General features: G+C 35.6%; 1 protein-coding gene across 1 annotated transcript; it reads left to right on the top strand.

Moving 5' to 3' along the window:
* The first annotated feature begins 12,967 nt into the window (after window positions 1-12,967).
* Window positions 12,968-15,954, top strand: LOC147497033 (uncharacterized). The gene is given in 3 exon segments (XM_086559798.1): window positions 12,968-14,013; window positions 14,016-15,567; window positions 15,570-15,954. Coding segments are annotated over 3 exon segments (2,199 nt in total). The 5' UTR covers window positions 12,968-13,751.
* Window positions 15,955-16,204: the final 250 nt, after the last annotated feature.

Consider the following 16,204-nt stretch of genomic DNA (forward strand, 5'->3'; position numbering starts at 1 on the left):
TTACTTAGACCAGCTCCAACCATTTATATATTCGGTGGAATGGAACCAACCTCCAACCATCACGATATGATAATTGCTAGCGTCCTGAACTTTTAAGGGGGTTGGAGGGTCCCGACCAGTTACTTGATTCAAAATTTAAAAATAAACTCAATACACTCTCTTTCCTTCTTCTTGCAAACCAGAAAATGTAAACTGCTCACGGAAGTTCATCGGAAAAAGAAATGTTCACTATCCACAAAGAAGTAATAATTCAACGAAAACCCACTATATAAACAACAACTTTCATATTATATATGTTTATGTTAAAATGAAGACTCTTGAATAATTAATTAAACCCAACAAAAATAAACATTTGAACACTTTTGTTTTAACCCAACAACTTTGATTCCCTGAAAAAATTGCTTTTTTTCCACTTTGTTTTTCTGAACTTAAGATTGGGTTTGAAGATTGTACAATCTTAAACATATATTTTTTTCGAAATTTAAAGGAATTTGGAAAAGGTGTGTAAACCTATGACAGGATCCGGTGTTGGAAAGTGGTTGGTGGTGTTTGAAACACTGGTGGCCAGATTGGGTTTGGTTTGGAAGAAGATAAGTCAACTCATTGATTTATTTGTATTTTCTGAAAAATATAAACTTTTGTAAAATGTCAACAGTTAATTTATTTTATCACTTAGGTAGGTCAGGACTGTCCTACCCCGGGCAGAACGCTAGCAATTCTCTCACGAATCCACGATATGGTGAAAGTGTGAAACCATAGTTTGAAATTTCGGAAATTTTGGAATTCAAAATTCAAACAGTTCTAAAAATCGGAATTTTTGCTAGAATTATCAACATATTTCAACTAAAATTTGAAATTTATATTTTTCGACCCTAATACAAACAGTATTGTTATTTTGATTTCGTTAATGGAATCCTAATATTCTATTCGAAATCACGAACTATCCGTGATTGTGTGATACTGCCAACCCCTCGCTATCAAATAAGTTATTTTTTATTTCTCTTCTTCTACAATTTAAAAACACCTCCCTCACTAAATTTAGAATAAACTCTCCTATTGTTGGAAGAACTTTCTTTAGGTCACTGAAATTTTATAGTCAACCCCCAACTACTTCTTGAATTAAAATAGAACCTAGAAAAAAGAAAAAACATTCATTTATATTCCAATCAAATTAAATTATATTACAATATGTACAAAAGTTTTTAGAACTATAAGACTTAACCCTCCAATATCTTTTAAAATAGTATACTACTGTCTCCTCATATATCTTGGCCCTCCTAACCCAGATTCCTGGCTCCAACCCTGTCTGTAAGTAAATAATAGATGTTCTTGAGCAATGGGTTTAAAGACTTTAAAACAGTCGATGTGTAGTACGGTTTGTATATTTGTCTCTTCTCGATAGCTAGACTTTTCGAAATTGCATCTACCTAGCGAGTAGTGTATTTTTACTCTCTTGCTTTTTTTATTGTTTAGTAATACCGCCCCCACATAGTTGTAAGCATCTTCTTCCCATTTCATTATTTATTAATACCTTCCCACATAATTGTAAACGTACACTTCTGTTCTATTTCATTAGTAATACTCCCCTGCACTATTCTAAGTCACTTCATTTTTATTTATTCTCACACTGTTTTTGCAAAATAGTGACAAATTGGCTCAAACGAAAAACTCAACTACAATTTTAATTTTTATAATTCTTTATTACTATTGTTGATGTAACAAGTCGACATAGATCTATAAAGAATATTGATAATCTATCTTTTTATGCAAAAGCTTACAAGAACTAGTGTGTAGCACATATCGCATACTAGTTCAGTTATATAGATTTAATACCAAATGTAGTGTAGTTTAAGGGGATAGTATTGGACTTACAATCTCCATTATAGGCTAATATATTATTAAATCAAATCCCCCCTCCCCATTATTTTAAGCGAGTGAATATTGTTCTCTTTATGTGGCTTTTGAAAATTGGAGATTAAAACGTCATAGTATATCTATCTTGCCAAGTCTATAGGGATAGCAAGAAAATATTGTAACAGTTAAAGTTAGTTTTAGGTACATAACAATTGCTTGAAATTTCAACAAGGTAGGTTGGGATATTTTCTTTTCTTGGGTACATCTCAATTTCAATTTCATGTCGCAGTAACCTAAAACCATCTCTAGAATAGTAGCAAGAATTTTTCTCAAACTCGGAAGAATTTGGCATACTAAATTTTGTCATCTCTATATATTTACTATTAGGACATCTCTAATTGGAGGTGTAAATTGTTTAAAGTGTAAAGTTTACATTCCAAATGTCAAAATTTTGTTTCCAATGAGAGGTGTAAATTCCCCATCGGGCTATTAGTTAATAAATATATAGGATGCCACTTGAAATAACATCCCAACTAAAAACAAATTTGAACGTCACATAAACTCACGTTTGTTTTTATTTATTTTTAACAATTGTAATGTTTGCGACGGGCAAAAACTGTCATTTATTGGTTGTGTCAGTTTTAGGGGCCATTTGTTTTTGCCTCTTATAAGACATTGATGTCTTATAACCTCTTATAAGATGTGGCCCAGTGATTTTGGATATTTTTTTTATTTGTTTTTTGCCTCTTATAAGAGGCATTTTACTAGAAATGTCTTATAAGAGGCTCCAATTCTATAAGTACCAAAATTGGATCTACTTCAATTCTATAAGTCTTATAACTTGAAAAATGACTCAAATACCCCCGTCTATATACCCCTAGCCTCATTTATCTTTTCTTCCTTTTTCATTATCTTATTTTTCAAATAACTCTATTACCCTAGCCACCACCGGCTACCACCACCACCACTGCCGCCACTACCACCACCACCATCACCACCACTGTGCTATTAAAACCACCACTACCACCACCACTATTACTACCACTGTACTATTAAGACCAATATCATCACCTCCACTAACACCACTACTATACTATTAAGACTATCACCACCACCACCACCGTGCTATTAAGACATCCACCACTTCTACTACCACCACCATCACCATACTATTAAAACTAATATCATCATCTCTACTACCACCACCACCACCACCGTGCTATTAAGACCACTACCACCACCACCGCCAATTAAGGTAGTTTCTTAAAATCGATATTCTAATTATCAAAATTGATTTGAAACCGAAAATCAAACTATACGTTTGTTTCAAATTAATATATTCAAGTTAAATGTGATGTAAAGTAGGGTTATATTTGTCAAATAACCATCTATAAGATGTCATGTATTTGTTTTTTCTATTTTTACAAGTGCTTATAAAGGAGAACTTAAAATAAAAAACAAATCACTTTATAAGACCATCTTATAAGACCATCTTATAACACATGGTCTTATAAGACCCTCTTATAACTTAACCCAAAAAAACAAATAGCCCCTTAGTTGACAACAGACGTTACTCGAAATGACTTGCATTTTATTTTATTTTTAGTTAAACCAATTTGCGACGGACTTTAACTGTCGTTTTTTTCCCAATTTTTTAATTTTACAACTTCATAAGCTTTGTTGCAATGGATACCATTTTGGGTATAAAAATTATTAGTGGGTAATGCGGTTATGAATATACATCTCTACATATGATCCACATAAGAGTCACTAGGATTTCATAACCCCGTTACCCATTAATTAATAGTTTTCATATCCAAAATTGTATCCAATTACAAATTTGTAAAAGTAATTTGAGAAAAACGACGGTCCAAGTCTGTCACAAATAGGTTGAACTAAAAACCAAAACAAAACACCGTAACTCCTAGTAACGTCTGTAGTTACTTAAAACATAAACACCCAATAAACGACGGCCTATGTCCGTTGCAAACAACAAAAAAAAAAAAAAAAAAAAAAAAAAAAACAGGCGTAGGTTTAGGTAAAGTTTGAGAAGAACTTAAGTTGGCGCGTCACTTTAACTAACATCCGAGCTTTTTACAAACTGTTATTTGAGTTAGAGAATTCCCCCCTTGCTTTACACAATAATAACTATTACCTATGTTTTACACTTTCTATTGGAAGAGTTTTTTTTTTTTTTTTTTTTTTTTTTTTTTTTTTTTTTTTTTTTTTTTTCCGGGTGTAAAGTTTTTTTTTTTATATTGTTCCTTTCACGAGCCAACTTACCTAGCCAGGCTAGCTGCCCATTTTTCCCCTCTCAAATCAGCATCAAGAAATAAACCAAAATGTCTACTTTCCAATTTTAATCGTATAGGACAACTAAGTTTTAAAAGTTAAAACCATTGATAAAGACAAGACATTTTTTTGTTTGTAACTACTAGAAAAATCAGATTTCACATTTTAATTATTAATAAGAACAAATTTGATTTTTATATTTTTCACTCTTTCCAATTTTACCTTTTTATGTTTGGTATACACAGATCAAAAGTGGTATATACCGACACTTGTGCATACCGGGGTACTATTGTGTTTTTCGGACAAGAGTCAACTATTGTCCTTGAGATTTTGAGAGTGTTTTTGAAATCAGGGTGTTTTTTTGGGTTCATTATTTCGGAATTTTGTCCTTAGGGCATCTCCAATGGGAGGTGTAAAATTACACCTCCACATAGGCTCCACCTAGGTGCCATTAGGATTTTACAGCTATAATTGCAAATTATTGTATAGCCCATAAATATCTACTATCTATTGTTCCCAACGGAGAAGTGTAAAAAAGTTTGATTTTAAAATCAGATGACACTTGAAGTGACATCCCTCTTTAATCACTTCAAGTGTCGTCCGAGTTTAAAATTTTCAAATTGTGACTTTAGAAATAGATAGGGACGTCACTCCAAATGACGTTCGAACGTTTCTTTTATTCAGACGTGTGTTCAAGTGTCGCCCAAGCTATTTTTCAACTGATAGCGAGATGGGAAATTTATCATCCCCTCTATCAACTAATAGTCTATTATCTACACTTTAGCACCCCTATTGGATAGAGTTTTTTGACACTTGGGGTGTAAACTTTCCACTCTATATGGTTTACATGCACCCCCCATTGGAGATGCTTTTATCAGTTTTATCTGTGCATACCAAGCATCACAAGAAAATGGTATGCATAAATGTCGGTGTACACAGACTATAGAAGGGTAAAATTGAAAAAGTGGAAAATAAATAAATTAAGTATGTCCTTATTAATAATTAAAATGTGAAATCTAGTGTTTTCTAATAGTTATAACCCAAAAAATGTCATTATCAATGGTTTCAAAACCCGACTATAACAACCCCAATTTTTAAACAACATAAATTATATTATTTGAATTGAAAAATAACTATTATATTATGAAGTCTAGCTTGTTGTAGAATTTGTTTGGTTGTTGTTGATTTTTCAAAATTGTTTTTACTTGAAGTTGTTTCTTAGAACTTTTGTAGGTATTTTAGAATCATTTTTGGGCTTGAAAACATTGTTAAAATATACTCATTTATATAGGTATGGACCTTGGGTGTTTTTAGACCCATTTGAGGGCCATAGGTTAACTTAAATAGATTTAAAACCTTGAATAAACAATACCTGCGAATTTCCTCTGTAAAAATCTTATTATTCAAAAACAAACCCTAGCCTCCATTAAAAAGAACATTTTTTATTGAAATAAACAAAAAGAAGAGGAAGAAGAAGAAAAGGGATTGGAGAAAAGGAAGTATTGGTATTCTTTTGCAAATTCAATTTCAGGTGAGTCATCTAAACCTTATTATTTTTAAATTTAATTGATTAGTTATCATATATATGAATTATATTAGTGATGTACTGAATTTATTTATTGAAAATTTGAAGTGAAAAATTGTTATGTTGATCAAAGCCAAAAAAGAAAAGAAAAGGGTATACTGTGTTAAGTTACTGACATTGAGATTTCTTTTGATATAAATGAGTTTATATGGTTGGTGGTGTCTGCATCACTTATTTGCTTTTGAAGTGGCTTATAGATATGAGAATAAACATTTGAAGTGTCTATGAATTAGAAATGGCTTATATATATATGTAATTAGAAATGGCTTATATATATGTATGAGAACTAAGTAGTTGAAGCATCTGTATGAATTATTTGCTACTGAAGTGTCTTATATGATCGGTGATGATCTAAGGAATATTTGATTGTAACAATTTGTGTTAACCTTCATGATATTTAAAATATGAAATAAGTGGTGATGATTATGTAGGAATATGTGGACTTAAATTCTATAAGTCAAAGAAGGAACTGTTTTGACTACCTAAGAGGCACACCTTAATTTGTTGCTCACCTAGTTATAATAAGGTTAAGCTAAACTAAGTCAGAAATTAATGTGCATGGGCCTTAACCTATATATTAGTTTTGAATCTCTTTAACTATTGGTTCTCTTTTGTATAATGAACCTACAAGTCAAACTTATACAAGGCTATAAACCTAACCTTTATATCGGTTTTAAACTTATCTCTTAATTTTCTTTTAGTATAAAAGACCTACCTAAGCAATGAACCCTTCTATTTTATTTACAGCCTCATTAGATAAGCTCTAGAGAACATACTCATAAGCTAAGAACACAAGTCAAATTCAGTCATTTAGTAATCTCAATTCTCAATAGGTGCATATCTCAATTCTCATCTAAAGGTACCATTGCTGGCATGAAAGAACCGTGGTTGGCCATCTAACTAAGGTAACTTATCTGCTAGCTAATTAACATGCCATTTAAAGTTAGAATTTGCTGGCAGCACATTCTCTATAAGCAAGGGTCTAAATATGCGAACTAAGTTGTTATAGAACAATATATTATTTGTTTCAAATGTATCTCAATAAGCTTTACAGAGCTAAAACCCGCTAAGCACTGAAACATATCATACAAGGTCCACACTAGTCTACTCTTAACCGATCCTAAGTTTACTCAACTATGCCAAATATTTTACTTGAAAGGATAAAACCCAAAAAGGATAGGCAACAAGAATAATATAAGGCATGAACCAAGGCACTAATCAACTGTTTAAAATCTAACAATTTAAATCTATGTGATAATGCAACCTCATCTTGTCCAGCTAGATATAAACCCCAAAACCCAGTTGGGTTCTCTGATTTTCGAACACACATCAAATATCTTCAGAAAAAAAAATATATGTTCATGATATCAACACCACACAAGGCTGCACTCAAACATTTATTTATAGAGGTATCTAAAATGTCATTTAGTAGATATAGTAGGAGCCTAAGGAAAAACACATCTCTTTTCAATATACTTAAAACTGTTATAACCCCTATTATAAACCCAAGGACACAAAAGACATAGGCCTACTTTATGAGGAAAATAGAAACCAGTACAAAGGTGGAGAACATGACAAAATGAGAGAAAAAGGCCTATGTGACAACCTCATCTCGTCCAGCAGGATATAAACCCCAAAACCCAGTTGGGTTCTCTGTTGAATTTTTCATAAAATGACTCTGCTTAATATTAATACTTGCATGATATTGTAGAATTAAACAACTAATTAAAGAGACAACACACAAGAATTTATAGTGGTTCGGTGCCAATGCGACAACCTACATCCACGGGAGAAGAAATGTTTTGCTTGATTATTTTTGGTTTGTGTTACAGAGGTGTTTATATAGCACAACATGAGTGCATATTCGTGTCTCTTGTTTCTAAAAGGATTGGAGACTTTTGTTTATAGAAAACATACGAATCTATCAAACCTCTATCAAAACCGACCAGAATGTGCCCCTCCCTCATATTAGTATTGCTTCGCAGTGACCAGCCTCGGTCTTGAACGAACCTCCAGGCGATTGAGCCCACCGACTTTTTGTTCGGCCAAGGGCCGTGCCTTCTCTTCTTCTCCCACACTCCCCCTCAAGTTGGTGCGAAGATATCCAGCGAATCCAACTTGGAGAGAATATCATGAAACTTGGAGTTCGGAAGTCCCTTGGTAAAATGCGCGCAATTTCGTTGGTCACTTCGAACAAAGGAGGTAGTGACAATGTTAGACTGTACTTTTTCACGCACAAAATGACAGTCAACTTCAATATGCTTAGTTCTCTCATGAAACACCGGATTTGTAACAATGTGCATAGCAGCTTGATTATCACAGTAAAGTGTAGTTGGCAGATGTAACCCAAAACACAAATCCTTCAAAAGAGTGCGAAGCCATATGATTTCACTGGTGGTGGAAGTCATAGCCCTGTACTCAGCTTCTGCACTAGAACGAGCCACTACATTTTGTTTCTTGCTCTTCCAAGTGACTAAATTACCTACCACAAAGGTACAATAACCAGAAGTAGACTTCCGATCAACTGGACATCCTACCCAATCAGCATCTGTATAAGTAGTAATAGATGTATGCCCATTTTTCCGCATCCAAATACCTTTGCCTGGTGACCCTTTCAGATACTGCAGTATTTTAGAAACTGCATTCATATGTGGAGTCCTTGGAGTATGCATAAAACGACTAACCAAGCTTACTGCATAAGAAATATCTGGTCGGGTAATAGTTAGATTTATTAGTTTACCAACTAATCGCTGATACTGACCAATGTCAGTAAGAAGATCACCGGTGTTGTCCAACTTGGCTCCACTGTCAATTGGAGAATCAAATAGTTTTACCCCCAGCTTTCTTGCTTCACTCAAAAGATCCAACACATACTTTCTTTGATTTAGAAATATATCTCTTTTTGAATAAACAATTTCGATCCCAAGAAAGTACTTCATAATACCCAGATCTTTGATGACAAATTTCTTGTGCAGTAACTCCTTGAGCTTAGAAATTTCGATATGGTCATCACCTGTAATAACAATGTCATCAACATAAATAAGAACAATAACCAAGCATAACCTGCTAGATTTAACAAATAAGAAAGGATCAGCATCACTTCGCTTAAGGCCGGTCATAGCTAGAACAGAACTGAGCTTGACATACCACGCTCGTGGAGATTGTTTAAGTCCATTGATAGCCTTTTTTAACTTGCATACTAATCCAACCTTAGTCTCCTTCGGATGTCCAAGTGGGATGCTCATATACACTTCTTATTTAAGATCTCCGTGTAAGAATGCATTTTTCATATCCATCTGAAATAATTTCCAGTCTTGATTTACAGCTAGAGATACAAGAACTCTAAACGTGTTCATCCTTGCAACTGGTGCAAAAGTATCCTTGTAGTCCTGACCATAAGTTTGGGTGAATCCCCTTGTAACAAGTCGAGCTTTAGACCTCTCTAAGGAACCATGACTGTTGAACTTGTTTTTGAACACCCACCGATAATCAACAATTTTCTTTCCATACAGTAGCATAACAATATCCCAAGTTTTATTCTCGTCTAGAGCACGAAGTTTTTCTTCCATCGCCTTTCTCCATACTGGACGAGAGTTAGCTTCTCTAAAGTTCTTGGGTTCTTGCACATCATCGACTCATATTGGCATATGTTATATACTCCTGTAGAGGATATGAAACATCATGCAAAGAATAAAAATTCTTGTGAGTCACTGGAGGATGCAGTTCTCTATCAGATTTATAGTAATCCTTGAGAGTTATTGGAGGTCGTCTCTCTCGTTCAGATTGTCTAGAAGCTGGAGGAGCACTAGAGCGCGCCCGCGCCTCATTTACTGGAGGTCGTGGAGCACCAGAGCGCGCCCCACCCTCATTTTGCTCAGTCTAGGAGCGCGCCCTTGCTTCAGTAGAGCCCAATTCTTCAGTGGCAGGAACTATACCTTCACCAATCGTTGGGACAGGAACAATGCCTTCACCAACTGCTGGGAGAGGAGCCAAATCAACCGTAACAGTTGGGAGAGGTGCCAAATCTGCCAAACACTCCCCCTGGGACCGATTCCCAGGCACAGCTGAATCGTGAAAGAAAGCTTCAGATTCCACAAATCGGACATCACGAGAGACAACCAGTTTCCTTGTCGCCGGATTGTAACATATGTAGCCTATCTGTGTGGCAGAATAACCAACAAACACATATCGAGTAGCTTGAGCATCAAATTTATCTCGATGAATAGCTTGCTGATGCACATAACAAACACACCCAAACACTCGCAGATGAGAGAGATCCAGCGGTCTAGATTTGAGCACTTCCAAAGGGGATTTAAAGCCAAGAACCTGATTGGGAAGACGATTAATCAAATAGGCAGCAGTTAAGACACCATGAGACCAGTATTACTTAGGAACATTCATGCCCAACATAAGAGCACGAGTGGTCTCCAAAAGGTGTCTGTTCTTTCTCTCAGCCACGCCATTCTGCTGAGGTATGCCAACACAACTAGTTTGATGAATTATCCCCTGACTACGAAGATACTCAGGTAACAGACCTTTACAAAACTTAGTGTCATTGTCAGATCTAAACATTTTGATGTTTGCTCCAAACTGATTAGTAATCATAGTATGAAAATCCTTGAATACAGTCACAATCTCAGTTTTTTATTTCAACAAATATAACCATGTAGCACGAGATTTATCATCAATAAACAACACAAAATACTTATAGGCATCATAAGAATTAACGGGAATAGGTCCCCATAAATCAGAGTGAATTAACTTAAACAACTTTTTTGACATAGAATTCGAGTTTGGAAAAGATAAACGAGTTTGTTTAGAAAATTGACAAACATCACAAACATCATCAGAGTTTAAAGAAACATGCGGAAACAAATTTGACAGGACATGACTAGATGGATGCCCAAGTATTTTATGCAAAATTCGACTCTCAAGTAAATCACTAGCTTGGCACGCCTTCATATGCGACTTCAACAAATAGAGTCCATTGGAATGAATTCCTTCACCAATCGTCCTCTTCAACTTTCGATTATGAAAGATGACAAAGTTAGGAGAAAAAATGACATCACAATTTAAAGAATTGGTAAGTTTTCCAACAGATAGAAGTTGAACAGGGAATGAAGGAACAACTAGAGCATCACTCTTGAGACTTTGATAAAAAAAATCCACTTGACCACTACCTATAATGGGAACGGTGGAGCCATTGGCTATGGAAATATTATGTTTTTCGATTTTGGACACAAAATTATGGACAGAGACAGGGCAATTAGCCATTTGATCCGTAGCCCCCGAATCAATTATCCATGAGTTACTATTTTCTGGCATAGTAAAATAGGCATGTAAATTACCTGACACATGAGTTAAGGCAAACTGACCTTTGCTATATGACATGGACTTAGTGAGTTGTTAGAGAATTTGACTCAACTGATGACTAATATCTGAGTTGGACATTGATGTCTCGGCAACAACGGCATGCTCTTTCTTGGACAATTCCTTTTCCTTTTTAAGATGCGGATATAATTCTCAACAGCGGTCCTTGGTGTGCCAGTTCTTTCCACAATAATCACAGTGAGACAGTTCCCTTTTTCCCTTACCTTTTTCGAATCCCTGTGACTTCTTTCAAAAATCGTTTTTTGCAAGTAATACAGTAGATTCAGAGATTGAGGACTTTACCTCGGAGTTCATGGTTTCCTTCCTTGTTTCCTCTCTCTGAATAGTTTCACAAACAGTAGCAAGTGATGGAAGAGTGCTTTCCATTAGAAAATTGTTTTCCAGATTTTCATATTCTGGTTTAAGACTGCGAAATACTGTGAAGATTTTATCCTCTTCATCCCGTTTCAAAATAGTCTTAGCATCTGTGGTGTGTGGACGATATATGTTTAACTCATCCCATAATTTATTCAAATTCCCAAAGTGTTCTATAAAAGTCTTCTCACCTTGTTGCAAAGCACCGATTGCGAGTTGAAGTTCAAACACATGGGCATAATTGTTCTAGTTTCCGTATAAATCTTCAATTGAATTCCACATCTCCTTTGCAGAATCAGAGAAAGTAAAAATTCCAGCAATAGTAGACTCTATAGAATTGAGTAACTAAGATCGAACAAGCTAATCATTGAAAACCCAATTCTCATATTTGGCATCATCAGTGGCAGGACACACCTTTGCACCATTAATGAACCCTAATTTTCTCTTGCCACCAAGCGATAGCGAAACAGTCTTAGACCAATGTATATAGTTTGTTCCATTCAAGAGAATTGATGACAGCTTCCAACCAGGATTAGAATCAGTCTTTGTTGTAACAGCAGACTTTGAATTTGGTTTTGGATCTGACATAATGTATTGTGTTTATCTAGATTGATTTAGATGAGAGATTAAGCGCTCTGCTCTGATACCATGTAGAATTAAACAACTAATTAAATAGACAACACACAAGAATTTATAGTGGTTCGGTGCCAATGCGGCAACCTACGTCCACGGGAGAAGAAATGTTTTGCTTGATTAATTTTGGTTTGTGTTACAGGTGTGTTTATATAGCACAACATGAGTGCATATTCGTGTCTCTTGTTTCTAAAATGATTGAAGACTTTCCTTTATAGAAAACATACGAATCTATCAAATATCTGTCAAAACCGACTAGAGCGCATCCCGCCCTCATATTAGTCTTGCTCAAGGCGCAACCCACGCTCTTGTCTTGACGAACCTCCAGGCGATTGAGCGCGCCCCGCCCTCGACTTTGCCTGGCCAAGAGCACGCCCGCGCCTTCTCTTACTTCTCCCACAGATATAGAACACACAAAAACAGTATATAAATCTACTTCATAGCACACAGTATGCGAAAAATCCTATCCACTTGTTGCATTTGGTAATCCAAAAAAGATATCAACTTTAAGACCGACATTCAGTAGCATTAAACCCTATATGATATTAATAACTTAAGATATCAAAATGCCTATACAAGAAATTTTTTACCACCCCGGCCATATTCCCTCCAGCTTGTGAGTCGTGAGTTGGTTCATCTGATTTTTGTAGTTAAAAGTTGCTTGATTAATTAATAAGCTCTCCCTACAGAGTAAAGTAGAGTATGTACGTGACAATCCCAGTTATAAGAACTCGATCAGCACACAGAGACACAAATAAATAAGTTAACTTTTAGTGCTAGTACTTTCAACTTGATAGAAAACTAGTTCAACATTTATAGAAAATAAAAAGTAGATCAAAAAACATAAACTACATGCATACGAAAATAATCAATATTCAATATATAAGTTCAATAGAAAAAAAAATGAAAGAAACTCATATACAAAAGGTCTACAAAAGGGAGGCGTGGAAAAAGAAGATTTAAAACAAATTGAGAAACCTCAATATATAACCTATAAATCCCAAAATTACAAGCAACAATAATAATACAAGGTCTACACTAGTCACTAGAGCACGCCAACATGAAAACAAAAGAAAAAATAAATGATAAAATACCAAGTAACTGCGAGAGTATCACTGCTACAGCAAAACGATTTCTTTGAACCTGCGCGCCTTGAATTTACAAGAAGAAGTTTGCGTATCAACAAAGAGAATTGATGACTTAAGAAAGAAAACTTTATGTATGAACGAAGGAGACAACGAAAATATAAATTTTAAAATATGAGGATTTTACTGTACCCTGTTGTAAAGAAGAGAATATGTTTGAGAATGACAATGAAGCTTGGAGTAGAGTTGTTGTTAAATAGATTTGAGGCAGTAACAAACCCAACTATCGAGTACCGCCAAATGAGAATATCTAGAAACTTCCTCACACTCTCCTCATCATCTCACTCTTTCTCCTCCATCGCTTCATTTCCCGATTCCCTAACTCACCCAAACTGGCAAAAAAAAAACCCATCTCTTCAAAAACTAACTCCATTCCATGTGTCCCAACTTTTAAACCGCTTTAACCGCCACGACGTTAAATGTTATTTATCTCTATTGAATTTCCTTATTCGTGCGCGTTTTTTATACGTCTTTCCATGATTAAATCTTGCAAGAGTATGGAAGATTGTAAGTATGTTTTAACAGAATTGAGAAAATTGACTAGTGGGGAATGCGGGTTTAAGTTTACGTTGAAATGTTATAATTATTTATTAATGTCGTTAGCTAGAGTTTTATTGATTGATGACATGAAACAAGTTTATCTTGAGATGTTGGATAATAAGATATGTCCTAATATATATACTTTCAATACAATGGTTAATGTGTATTGTAAAGTTGGGGATATTGACAAGGCTAAGATTACGCACGCTGGTTTGTGTCCGGATATACTTCTTTGATTTTGGGGTATTGTAGATGTAAGGATGTGGATAATGCTAAAAGGGTTTTTGAGCTTATGACGAAAAAGGGTTGTCGTAGGAATGATGTTGCGTATACTACGTTGATACATGGGCTTTGTGAGGATGAGAGGATTAGTGAAGCTTTTGCATTGTATGGTAAAATGGGTGATGATTATTGCCGACCTACTGTTCGTACTTATACGGTTCTTATTTCAGCACTTTGTAGAGCTGGTAGGAGATTGGAAGCGTTTGATTTGTATAGGGGGATGAAAGAGAGAGGGTGTGAGCCGAATTTCTATACTTACAATGTGTTGATTGATAGTTTGTGTAAAGAGAAGAAACTTGATGATGCACATATGATGTTGAATGAGATATTGGGGAAAGGTTTGATTCCAGATGTCGTGACCAACAATGCTTTTATTAATGGATACTGCAATGATGGAAAGACTGATGTTGCATTTCAAATTATGGATTCAATGGCATCCAGTGGTTGTAAACCAAATACTCGCACATACAACGAGGTGATATTTGGGCTGTGTACGGAGAAAAAGGTTCATAAAGCAATGGCAATGTTTAATAGAATGCTTGAGCGTGATTTGAAACCTAGTCTTGTCACATATAATTTGCTAATATGTGGCCAGTGCAAGGAAGGTCATTTAGACAGTGCTTTTAGGTTACTGCATTTGATGAAGGAGGATGGTTTTGCTCCCGACCAGTGGACATACTCCATGCTAATAGACTCGCTATGTAAAAAGGGGAGGTTAGAAGAAGCTAGTTCCCTATTTGATTCACTCGGGGAGAAAAGCATAAAGCCATGTGAAGTGATATATACTGCTTTGATTGATGGGTACTGCAAGGTAGGGAACATGGACTTTTCCCAGAATTTGTTTGAGAAGATGCTTGCTGAGAAGTGCATTCCCAACTCACACACTTACAATGTGTTGATAGATGGTCTGTGCAAAGAAAAGAAAATGGACAAAGCATCGCTGTTACTAGATAAGATGGTTGAAGTAGGTGTGGAGCCAACAGTTTTCACTTATATCATCCTTATTGATGAGATGCTGAAAGAATGTCAACCTGACAAGGTAGACAGGGTTTTCAAGCAAATGATATCCTCAGGTCTAAAGCCAGATGTTTGTACATATACTTCATTTATTCATACCCTGTGCAGCAATGGGAAGTTAGAACAAGCCGAGGATTTGATGATTAAGATGAACAAAGAAGGGATTCGTCCAGATCTGGTGACTTACACTGCATTGTTAGATGGGTACGGAAATTCGGGACCAGTAGATTGTGCTTTTGATGTTCTCAAGCGGATGGTCGATGTTGGATGCAAGCCTTCTCACGAAACTTATACCATATTGGTCAAACATTTTATCAATGAAAAACGAGTCTTCGGAAAAAGTTATAACATGTGTCTAGATCCAGCTGCAAATGGTACTTCTATTAGTGTTGCTGATGTCTGGAAGATACTTGACCTCGAGACTGCTCTGAAGCTCATTGAAAAAATGGTTGAACATGGTTGGATGTTGCTCAGAATTTAGTCCATTATTTGACTGAAGTTGGATTAGATCCCAATGAGAGTATTTTTATCTCTCTTGCAAATTGTTGCTCCAAATATGGTATGTATGCAGAAGCATCAGCCCTGGTGGATATGATGGTTAAACAAGGTCGTCTACCGAATTTGGAATCGTACAAGCTACTTATTTGTGGGTTATGCAACAAAGGAAACATTCAGAAGGCCAAAACTGTTTTCTGTACTCTACTTAGGCCCGAGCATAATTATGATGAAGTAGCTTGGAAAGTTCTTATTGAAGGTTTACTTAAGAAGGGTCTTGTGGAGGAATGCTCCAAACTGGTTAGCATCATGGAGGAAAATGGTTGCAAACCTAATTCTCATACAGTCATACATATACACTGTTGATTGAAGGACTTTCTGATGGACACAATGGTGCAAGAAACAAGGAATAATGGTGGTCTTTGGATTGCTTTTGGCATGTCTTTATTGTGCAGTCAGTTTGGTTATCTTCATCACTGGATTGGGTGGAGAGGCATCATCTCCTCAATTATTTACCTGTTGTTGGTAATGGATATGGAGCAAAGATCCTTCTGGTTCAAGCCACAACAAGGATTACCTTCTCAATCCTGTGAAGCAGAGTTTTGGGGAAGCTATA

This window comes from Coptis chinensis, chromosome 5 (genome assembly GCF_015680905.1).
Source record: "Coptis chinensis isolate HL-2020 chromosome 5, ASM1568090v1, whole genome shotgun sequence".
Classification (NCBI taxonomy): Eukaryota; Viridiplantae; Streptophyta; class Magnoliopsida; order Ranunculales; family Ranunculaceae; genus Coptis; species Coptis chinensis.